The sequence below is a fragment of the Myripristis murdjan genome, chromosome 18, assembly GCF_902150065.1.
Source record: "Myripristis murdjan chromosome 18, fMyrMur1.1, whole genome shotgun sequence".
Lineage (NCBI taxonomy): Eukaryota > Metazoa > Chordata > Actinopteri > Holocentriformes > Holocentridae > Myripristis > Myripristis murdjan.
In genome coordinates, this window is record NC_043997.1 from 28,683,090 (window position 1) to 28,694,711 (window position 11,622).

Genomic DNA, 11,622 nt, shown 5'->3' on the forward strand with positions numbered 1-11,622 from the left:
CTCGCTAATAATCGCTGCTCTTGTTGTGCAGGGCATTGACCGCTCCCCTCATTAAAATTATTTAACTTATAGTTTGGCTTCACAAGAATTCACCATATTATATTTGTTTTTTCCTAGATGTATTGCTCTATTGCTGAATTCTATTTAGGCGAAAATTCCCAGTTGGTGAGTCAGAATACAACCGCTGAGACCCACTAGTCTGGCTCATGAAAAAAAAGAAGCTGCAGAAGAAGAAGAAACACCAGACGCCTGAAATATTTGTCAAGTGTAAAACACAGTTCCCTGTGGAACAATACACAAAATAATATGGTACAGCAATGATTGTTAGCTAAGATAGCATTAGCAACTGTACATACAATATATAAAGCAGAAAAATTGTTCTGAAGGATGCACAACAACACTGTCCACCATTTCAGAAGCCAAGGGACTGAAAAGAGCGTGTAAAGTGAAACCAAAACAAATGTGTGTTACTCTGTTATGTTTGTTGTCCATCCATCAAAACATTTCTTCAGCTTTACATCACCGCTCAAAATAATGTTTTCCTTTCTGTATCTACTTCATGCATTATGGTGTAGTACACTCCCAATGAAGCTCCTGTTCTCACAACAGGCAAGGAGTTAACAGACCAAAAGTGGTGAATGTATTACACTCACATAGAGCAACTACCATATATCAACTTTAAGTGTATTTTGACTATTAGAAACATGTTAAGCTAATAGCAATGAGATGTAGGGTTTACTGTGCCACCATGATAATGTAAAAAAAGAAAGCTGTGTGTAGGAAATCTTCCAAGACTAAAGGGCTGGCCCACTTTTCCTGGCAGGATGTTGGAATTTTTTGACATTCCGACATCTCAGGAACAGTGTGGGGATGCAGGTTCCCAAATTGCGGTTACCTAGGAATCGTTTTAAGTGCCTGGGGGGCAATATGAAAGCTTGTTTAGGGCCTATAACTGTTACTTCATTCACTATAAGTTAACACAACATGAGAATGTACAACAATGACTGTTTTAATCATAGGTTCCATTCTCTCCTTGTGATATCCACCAGTTTTAAGCCAGCAACATAACTCTGTCACATTGTGTATGTAGTGGAGAGTAAAACCACCAAGACTCAATTTACCCACAGGGAAGTGGTATCTGGCTGAAAAATGCTGTATGAGGATAGGGTTTTTAAGGGGGAAATTGATAAATTAATGTTTCTCTGACAGCATAGCTTATTTCTAGTGGTCTACTTCAGGAAGGATCTTCAGGACCTACGTTTACCAACCACTACATTTACCGCTACAACAGGTGCTTACTATAAAATAGATATTGGGAGCTTGCTGTGCTAGTTGCATTTGTATACAGCATGTAAGCTAGTTTTTTGCATATGGAGAACAAACATACATAGCAGATGGTGTAGAGCTGAAAAGTGAATGGACCCGTATTACATGTGGAATTTTACACAGGCAGACCACACAGCTGGGACAGCAGCCCCCAGCAGTCAGACCTATTGTAAACAATAATGATGTCTCTGTAAACAGGGAATCACTGCAGTACAGCATTACGAGATAGCCACTAGGCCCACTATGGGTATGGTGGGCATTTCTACACCTAGCCCAGTTAGCCATAATGGCATCTGTTTTAACAGAAATATCCCCTGTCTCAATACTAGGGAAGCTCAACCATTATTGTAGGATCACATGTTGGACTACATCTTTATGCTGTCATGCCTGCATTAGCAGATGATTGCACTATGTCATACTAACCCTATGGTACATTTAAGAGAGATATTATACAAAGTTTACACATGGGATTATTATCGTGATTATGGCTGATAATTAGCCGCATTTTTGTTATTTTTAAATTTGGGTTAAATGTGATGGTATAGCATTATAAATAACGTATTGTGGAGCTACGGAGATGCCCTGATCTATATATCATACTCTCCAGACATACAATAACTTGATGGTTTGGTGCAGAACCCAGCAAAAATCATATCATCCTCTTTTTTACTAGTTTTTTCCTGGTCAAATTAAAATTATGATGCAAAAAAAAAAAAAAAAAAAAAAAAAAAATAGCATGCTTACGCGATATCTCCCAAAGTAACTGCAATCTGATTTTGTTTGTTTGTTTGGTTTTGTTTTGTTTTAATTACACATCCTGCAGCCTTAACAGTGTTGCCACAGTAGATGAGATAACACTACGAGGCGACCACCACGCACTCACTATTAATGAACACTGTTTCACCAGAGGTCCCTATAGGATTGTTATTAGTAGGCTACATTACAGGAATTTCCCCTCTGGTAAATAATGTAGGGTAAGTATTTATCCACTGCCGCAGCAAAGTCAGTGCAGCAAGCTTAAGTTGAATCTTGAGTGATCTTACCGGTGCTGCTCATGATGCCAGATCAGATGTTTTCAGACGAAATTCACAAAATAGCCCCTATCCACACTGAGGACATGGATGATGCCAGCTACTGCAGAGCGCCCAAGCTTTACTGCCCCGCAGCAGGATGAATTAGAACTAAATGTTGGCGCAGGAATATTATAGACCGGCTGGCTGTCCACGCTGCAAAAGTCTCAGATGTCTTCTAAACACAATGTCCTGAATGCCGCAGGACAGCGATCCTTCGCTGCGGCCGACAGTGCGGGTTGGGTGTGGGCGCAAGGCAGACTGCGATCGTAGTCAAACAAGATATAATAATGACTGGGACTTCCGGTAGCTGATTCAAAAATAAACGCCGTGCTGATGAAAATAAGTTGAAACATTTTCTGATTCGGCCTATTGGAGAGTGGGGTTTTCAGTGGAGGATCGAGGGGGCTCCAATGACGAACGAATCTTTTCAGAAAATCACTCATTTAGGCTATTAGGTTTTTCTTTTCTTTCTTTTTTTTTTTTTTTTTTTGTTCTAATTTAATGTCCTGTTAATACCTCAAATAGCCTACCTCAAGAAATTTATCTCAGAAAGATTAAAAAAGGAAGTGAAGAAAGCTCTGTTCCTGCCTTGTGTGGGAGAAGATTATGGACATATAAAATAATAAATCAATCAAATAAATATTTTTAACAATAGAGTTCTGACCTTAATCTCAGAATTCTCGAATAGAAAACTCAATTTATGTGTGTGTGTGTGTGTGTGTGTGTGTGTGTGTGTGTGTGTGTGTGTGTGTGTGTGTGTGTGTTGTGTATCAGGCTCTTTTTTCCAACACTGATTGTACAGACTCCGCCAGCTGTTCTGTAAACCAAAAAAACTCAGGGTTCATCAATTCAGAGTTCAGGGATAGAATCAGTCTGGTAAACCTGCTTTCTGGCATACCGCAGTGCAAATTGTTTGGGTGAATCTTTTGAAATAATTTTTGCTGTTATTCTATTCCCCCAAACGATAGTCATTGTTTTACCTTAAAGGTAAAAATCACATATCTTCCTGTCATGTGCTGGCAAACTCCGGCTAGCTTGTCGCTACTCAGCATCCAGCTGTCTGCTTATGAATGCAGCGCACATTTTTTTTTTTTCTAGGATGGTGAAGGTATGGACTAATGGGCCGATATTAATTCTCTATAGCCTTTTCCCTAATGTTAACCATAACCAACTTACGCCTATCACCTTAGCCAAAACGTTAACCAGTGAGCCAAAATGACCACTCAAACGTGCAATAATAAATAAATAAATAAATAAATAAATAAATAAATAAATAAAAATGTAAAAGTAACATCGCCATCCTGGGGAAAATGGCACAGAGCTCGTGTGACAGAGCCACTGCGCCCACAACTTGGCGCGCGCGACTTCATGGGAGTTGAAGTGTTTTTTAATGAAACATGCCGTTAAAATAAACGACGTGGTGCTTATTTTGGACTGCAAGGAGCTCGGTGTAAACAAACCGCACCGTGCAGCAGCGGATAGAACAGACCTGCAACAAGAACAGGAACCAAAGGCTGTCCTTTGTCAGTTTGTAAAATGTGCTAAATAGAAAACAGACTTGCTCTTCGTTATAGATTGGGATTTTGTGGCAGCGCAGCTCGGTCAAATTGTAAATTAATTAGGGGCCGCGGGCAGGCTAAGCTGCCAGGTCCCTCTTGTATTCCTGTGTGTTCGCCTTCTTCTTTCTTCTTTCTTTCTTCCGAGGAAGTCCTACTTCCTATGCGCGAAGAACCAAATTTTGCACAAAGGTCTAGTCCCATGCCAGATTAGGCCTACCTCAGCTGCAAACACAAGACAATCGTCCTGATGATGGCGGTACAGCAAGCTTCTAAATTTCAAAACTTTGAAAATTCATAACAAATCAACCATATGTGCTACGGCTTTGCAACTTTCACCAAAATGTAGCCCCAATACTGAAGAAACATTTGTACATTTAAACCTATTGCAAATTATGAAATCCATCACTCTGTTTTTTTGTTTTTTTGTTTTTTCAAAAACTGTAAAACCTATTAAACCTATCCTCCCATAATTTTTGCTCAAATGTCACCAAACTTGCTCCAGAGCATCTTCAGACTGTCCTACACAAACGATCCATACAGATTTTTGATTTATCAAAAATTGAGCCCACAGTGCATCAAAATGTTTGACTGTAAACAGTAGGCTACTGTAAACATACACTTGCAAATTCTTGGTAAAAATATCTTCAATGTCCATGAAAAAATTGACAAAAGTTTGGAGTCATGGTAGATGATGTGTGGCAAATTTCAGAATTTTATCTCAAAAACTCAATTCTTTTTTGACCAGATTTTTTTAAATTTATTTTTCTTTTACAACACCCAGAGTGTGGCATGAAGCATTAGACAAAATACAGAAATAGATATACAAACAACAACCAAAAACAACAGAAAAAGAGAAAAACCAAGAAAACAAACAACCAAGAGCAATGTGAGTATAAATAAAAATATACATTATTCGAAATAGCATATATTTACGCGTACCCACATCCACACCCCTGTACATACTTTCACATACATCTATCACATAAATCAAGTGTTGCCTTGATTCATGTGGTTCATTTACTGTAGATCATTGATGCAGAGGTACACACACACACACACACACACACACACACACACATACATTAGTCTGCTCAGCATAACAACACATACATTCTCACACAACACCTACATGCCCACATCCCTAGTACCCCCCGCCCCTGCTATCTGCAACGATCTTGGCTATCAACTGACTATAATTGACCAAAATTAGATACTGTTTTGCATGGAATAAAAACAAACAACAAGTTATTGTGATTTTTTTTTCTCACTAGAACTAACACTTCCTTCCAGGCCTCAAGACTTTTGTGCCCCACTCGGTTCAACCTTGCTATGGAAAGCTCCATGGAACTATTGTTTGACAAAGATTGACACCACTGATTGATTGACATTGTATTAGAGGGTAGCCATCTTACCGCTACCATCTTCTTAGCAACAGTTATTCCTAAAAACAAAAGCCGCCTCTGTACAAAGTTAAGGGTCAGATATGAATCATCATTCAATAATAACAGACGGGGTGAACAGTCCAACTCCACTTACAACATGGTAAACATTTTACAAAACACATTTTCCCAGGAGGCCTTGACCTCTGGGCAATCCCAGAACATATGCATAAAGATACCTAGTTGATTCAAGTTACTTAAAGTACAATTTTGGGATGGACATAATTTCGTTAAATGTCTCTTCTTTGGTGTTAGATACACTCAATGAACAAAATTAAAATTAGTAATTTGATTATCTAAGTTCTGTGATGAGAGAGGAATATTTTTAAATATCATATCCCAATTTATGGGAGAATCCACACAGTCAATATCATTATTCCACACTCTTACAATAGCAAGAGGGGAGTGTGAAAATACTCTAACAATAGAGTCATAGATCAGTGATACACTACCTTCTGTGGCTGTCAAAACCTTTTTAAACAGTTCCATGAGTGGATGACTAGTAGGTGGAGCATTAATAGGTATTCCAACCTTCTGTAAGGCTGAGCGCAGCTGAAGGTAGAGAAAAAAGGAATTAAAAGGAACACTGAACTTTTTACAAAGATCCTGAAAGGAGCACAGGCCATTTTCGTCCATTAGATCACCTAAAGTTCGAATACCTGCACTATACCACTGGACAGATGTAAAATCGGCCTCCAGACTGCAAAGCACTATTATGAAATAAAGGAGTGCTGGCATACAAGGATACAAGGAAGTTTATTGGTCATTATACAACAGGTTAAATAATGAAATTAAAGACTACACCACTTGCGATGACGTCTGGTCCGTATGTTTTTGAATGTCGGATCTTGGGATGCCGAGATGCCGAGAGCAGAGATCGTTTCAAGTTCAGCTGCACTCAATCCAGTCACTGCACCTCCTCCTCCAATACCGACGAGCGTATCACTGTCATAAGAAATACGATTCCCAGCAATAAAAGTGAGAGAATCACTCCTTTTTCGCATTTTTATTTTAAAATAAAGAGAGCCACCAGCTGCTGCATCTGTATGCGCCGCCGTTGCCATCTATTCTTAAAGCTATAGAGTTTCAGCACCTTCCACCATATAAGAATTGCATGACTAATAATTGGTCCAAAACTACAAGGATACAAGGAAGTTTATTTGTCATTATACAACAGGTTGAATAATGAAATTAAAATGTGGTTCCCTCTTGATTGATTAATTGATTGTATAGAAAATAAAATTATTAAACATGGAGGAGTGCAGATGGTGCATTTAGTATTCTCACAGCCTGAGGGAAGAAGCTGCTCTGTAGTCTGGTGGTAGGGCAGCGGATACTTCTGAATCTTTTGCCTGACGGCAGCAGGGTGAACAGGCTGTGGCTGGGGTGGGTGTTGTCTTTTAGTATCCTTTTGGCTCTGGGCAGGCACCTCACCTCCCCAATATCACTGATGCTTGGTAGATGGCAGTGGCGAGCGGTGCTGTTTTTTTGTAGTTATACTGTGGTCCCAATTTCATGCGAGCGCCCGCGAGGGCGTGAGAATTTAACATGAGATCGGAACTATTCGGACGTGCCACGGGGTGATGCAAACACACAGCAATGTCACCAGCTAGCCTACATGGTCAATGAAATGACACACAAACATGCCCAACTGCCCATCAGGCAGGCGACGCACCAAAGTGATAAACGTCAGAGAACACCTCTTTTTCATAACACCTGCAATAGCCTCAATCGATGAAACATGCCAGGTTACTCAATTGAAGTTGTATTTTCACCCATTTTGATTGGCACGATGCAGATGAAAGAACAAACTAATGTTAACGTTCCCGTACTAGCTAGCCAGCTGACAACGTTAACAGTAGCTAGCTGTCAAGTGAATGACTTGCAGTTATACACAGTCAGGGATGTTGTCAGGCCCAGCAGCTTTACTCATATTCACTTTCAGCAGGACTTTCCTCACATCCACTGTGGATACTGACAGTGGCTGGTCCTCTGGAGGCGGAGTAGACTTTACAGCTGACTCTCTGTTGAGGAGGTCAAAGCGAGCATAGAATATGTTTAGCTCGTCTGGTAACGTGGCCTCACACATGATGGAAGGACTCCTGCTTTTGTAGCCTGTAACACTTTTGACCGCCTGCCACAAGTATTTGCTGTTGTTGGTGTTTTTCAGGTCTCTCTCTAGTCTCTGCTGATGCCTCCTTGATGCCAGCTTTCAGTTTTGCTCTGGCAGTGTTGTAGGCTTCTTTGTCACCTGACTTAAAGGCAGCTTTTTTGGCTCTACATAGAGCTCTCACCTCTCCATTCATCCAGGCTTTCTCTTTAGGGAATAATTTAACTGTCCTTATTTTTACCATATCATCAGCACATTTGCTGATGTATGATGTCACTGATGATGTGTATTCTTCAAGGTTGATATGGTTCTCCTGGGTAGCAGCATTTTTGAACATCTGCCAGTCTGTGCATTCAAAACAGTCCTGTCGAGCTGCTGTAGCTTCATCTGTCCACACTTTAATTGATTTTACAGTTGGTTTGACCCTTTTTGTCAGTTGGATGTAAGTAGGCAGGAGAAACAAGGAGATGTGGTCTGACTGGCCAAAATGAGGACGAGGGAGGGCTCTGTAGCTGCCAGGAACATTGGTGTAGACATGGTCCAGTGTGTTGTTTCCTCTGGTGGGGATGTGGACGTGCTGGTGGAATCTAGGTAAAACAGTTCTGAGATCCGTTTGATTAAAATTCCCAGCAACAATAATAACAGCATCTGGCTGTTTAGTCATGTGACTGCTGATGACCTCATACAATTCCTGGAGTGCATTTTTTGAATTTGCATCTGGTGGAATGGAGCCACGTCTCTGTAAGGATGAGAGCGCCGCAGTTTCTGGTTTCTCTTTTGGCAGCGCGCATAGATGCAGCGGCTACAGCTCTCCACTCTCGGTGCCGTATTATATGTTTTTGTATGTGTGAACGGTTGTGTTTTTAGCTTAAAACACCACCTTATGTTGGGCAATGTACACGTACAGTCGTCAGCACCTTTTGAGCTTGGGATTGTGCTGCGAGGTACCAATTTCGCCGGACTTTCATCGCTACCAGGACATTCCGGAGGATGCCGTTAGAACACCGGGGTCTCCGCGGATAGTTCTTCCCAGTGACAAGTCCAGGAGGAAACATAAACAAGCAAAGGAAACAACAGTTATCAGGACCTTTTGAGCTTGGGATTGCGCTGCAGGATGCCAATTTCACCGAACTTTCGTCGCTGCCAGGACATTCCGGAGGACGCCGAGGCTGCAGGGCCGGTGCGTTGACATGGCTGAAAGGACAGCCCTTTGGGCCGCCGCCTCCCAGCATTTTCCAGCGCCAGGTCCATGGCGAACACGGGATGACGAACTGTGCTTGCACATCCAACAAGTGTTTCCGTGACTGTTGAATTTTTTCTGATATCAGAGACATGGCTGCAGCCATCTATTACTGGACTTGGCTATTCAACTAGCAAGATGCACGATGCATTCTATTCTCGCCTGCACCGAAAGGACTGAGCCCTAATTTCGTTGCATTATTATACGTATATGATTGTGCAATGACAATAAAAATCTATCTATATCTATATCTATATCTCTTTGCTGGGTCAGCCTGAGCCTTATCTCATCCATTTTATTTTCCTGCGACTGGACATTTGCCAGGAGTAGGCTGGGTAGAGGAACAGCCTTGGGTCCAAGCCTTCTTAGCCTGAGTCTTATCCCGTCTCATTTCCCTCTCGTCCTGGGTCGACCGCACCACTTGCGATGACGTCTGGTCCGAATGTTGGTTGTCGGATCTTGAGATGCCGAGAGCAGAGATCGTCTCAAGGTCCGCAGCACTCAATCCAATTTTTGCACTTCCTCTTCTGATATTGATGAGTGTATTACTGTCATAAGTTATACACCCACAAGTGACACGATCTTTTTGCTAAATTTGAGGGAGCCACCAGCTGCTGCATGTATATGCGCCGCCTTTGCCATGCCATTTATTATTATATGTTATATGTTTGTGTTTTTTGAGCTGCTGGATACCTGAATTTCCCTGTGGGATGAATAAAGTATCTTCTATTCTATTCTATTACAACAATTAGGCCTCTGCTGTAAATCATATTAAATGTTTGTCTGTAAAATTGTGTAAAATTCACATTACCTTTCCCCTATTCCAATCTAGCATCCACAAACATCTCGCTTTGTCTGACTAAAGGTCCAAAACCATGATAACGATTGAGTTATTTTTAACAAAAAGGAGGATATCTCCTGCCTACTTACATCCAGCTGACAAAAAGGGTCAAACCAACTGTAAAAACAGTTAAAGTGTGGACAGATGAAGCTGCAGCGGCTCTACAGGACTGTTTTGAATGCACAGACTGGCAGATGTTCAGGGATGCTGCTACCCATGAGAACCATATTGACCTTGAAGAATACGCATCATCAGTGACATCATACATCATCAAATGTGCTGATGATGTGGTAAAAATAAGGACAGTTAAATCATTCCCTAATGAGAAAGCCTGGATGAATGGAGAGGTGAGAGCTCTATGTAGAGCCAAAAAAGCTGCCTTTAAGTCAGGTGACAAAGAAGCCTACAACACTGCCAGAGCAAAACTGAAAGCTGGCATCAAGGAGGCAAAGCAAAGGCATCAGCAGAGACTGGAGAGAGACCTCAACACCAACAACAGCAAAGACTTGTGGCAGGCGGTCAAAAATGTGACAGGCTACAAAAGCAGGAGTGCTCCCATCATGTGTGAGGCCACGTTACCAGACGAGCTAAACACATTTTATGCTCGCTTTGACCTCCTCAACAGGGAGTCAGCTGTAAAGTCTACTCCGCCTCCAGAGGACCGGCCACTGTCAGTATCCACAGTGGATGTGAGGAAAGTCCTGCTGAAAGTGAATATGAGTAAAGCTGCTGGGCCTGACAACATCCCTGGCCGTGTACTAAAAACATGTGCCAACCAGCTAGCAGATGTCATTACCAACATTTTCAACATATCACTGTCACAGGAGAGTGTTCCCACCTGCTTCAAGACAGGCACCATCATCCCTGTGCCTAAAAAGTCTGCAGTGTCTGATCTAAATGACTACCGCACTGCAAAAACTCAAAATCTTACCAAGATTATTTGTCTTATTTCAAGTCAAAAATGTCTTATTACTAGTCAAAATATCTCATTACACTTAAAATAAGACATGATCACCTGAGAAGTAACTTGTTTTTAGACAATTTTCAATTGTTTCAAGTGAAAATTTGCTTGAAACAAGTGAAAATTTGCTTGTTTCATTGGCAAAATCTGTTTCTTGTTTCTAGTTAATTTTCACTTATTTCAAGTGAGTTTTCACTTTTTCCACTGGCAAATTTTGCCAATGAAACAAGCAAATTTTCACTTGTTTCAAGTGAATTTTCACTTGAAACAAGTGAAAATTGTCTAAAAACAATTTACTTCTGAGGTGATCATGTCTTATTTGATTTAAATTTAGATTTAAGCACAGGTGGTGGTTATCCTGCCATTGTGCAGGCTGCAGGGTCATCAGCCAGGGGCCACCCTTCATCAATGTTTCGCTCCATTATCCCCGGAACACCTCGAGGTGGAGGAGCCACGGTAGGGACGTCTCCCCACCGCGCCCTGCAGCCTGCCTACGACCCTTCTTTTCCCCATGCCTTGTCTTTCCTTCAGAGCCAGAGCCAGAAGCTCCCCTGCTCGGCCTCCTCAGCAAGGTCATGGAGAGCTCGCTTCTTACTGGAGCCTGTGACTCCAAGGGTTTTCAGGAGCCGCTGCACGGATGCCCCGGTAAAGCCTCTGCACCCGACCTCCACTGGGAAGATGAATGCTCTCCACCCCGCTTGTGAGCATGTTGCTGATAGATCCGCATACTTCTCCTTCTTTCGCTCGTAAGCGGCTTCCATCTGTTCTTCCCATGGCACGGTCAGTTCAACCATGAGTTGGCACGGTCAGTTCAACCATAAGTGTAATGAGATATTTTGACTAGAAATAAGACATTTTTGACTTGAAATAAGAAAAATAATCTTGGTAAGATTTTGCGTTTTTGCAGTGCGCCCTGTGGCACTCACCCCCATCCTGATGAAGTGCTTTGAGAAACTGGTTCTCCAGCACATAAAGAACAACATCCCTGCCAGTCTGGACCCTCAGCAGTTTGCATTCAGAACCAACAGATCCACAGAGGATGCCATCTCCACCTGGAGAAAAGCAGCACCTAT

At 41.8% G+C, this 11,622-nt stretch overlaps 1 protein-coding gene across 1 annotated transcript in view; it reads right to left on the reverse strand.

Moving 5' to 3' along the window:
• The window catches only part of ablim2 (actin binding LIM protein family, member 2), a 235,904-nt gene extending 233,264 nt beyond the window's left edge, over positions 1-2,640 (reverse strand). The window contains exon 1 of the mRNA XM_030075915.1: positions 2,370-2,640. Coding sequence (XP_029931775.1) covers positions 2,370-2,382 — 13 coding nt within the window. The 5' untranslated portion in view covers positions 2,383-2,640. The remainder of the gene's footprint in view (positions 1-2,369) is intronic.
• Between the last annotated feature and the right edge of the window lie 8,982 nt (positions 2,641-11,622).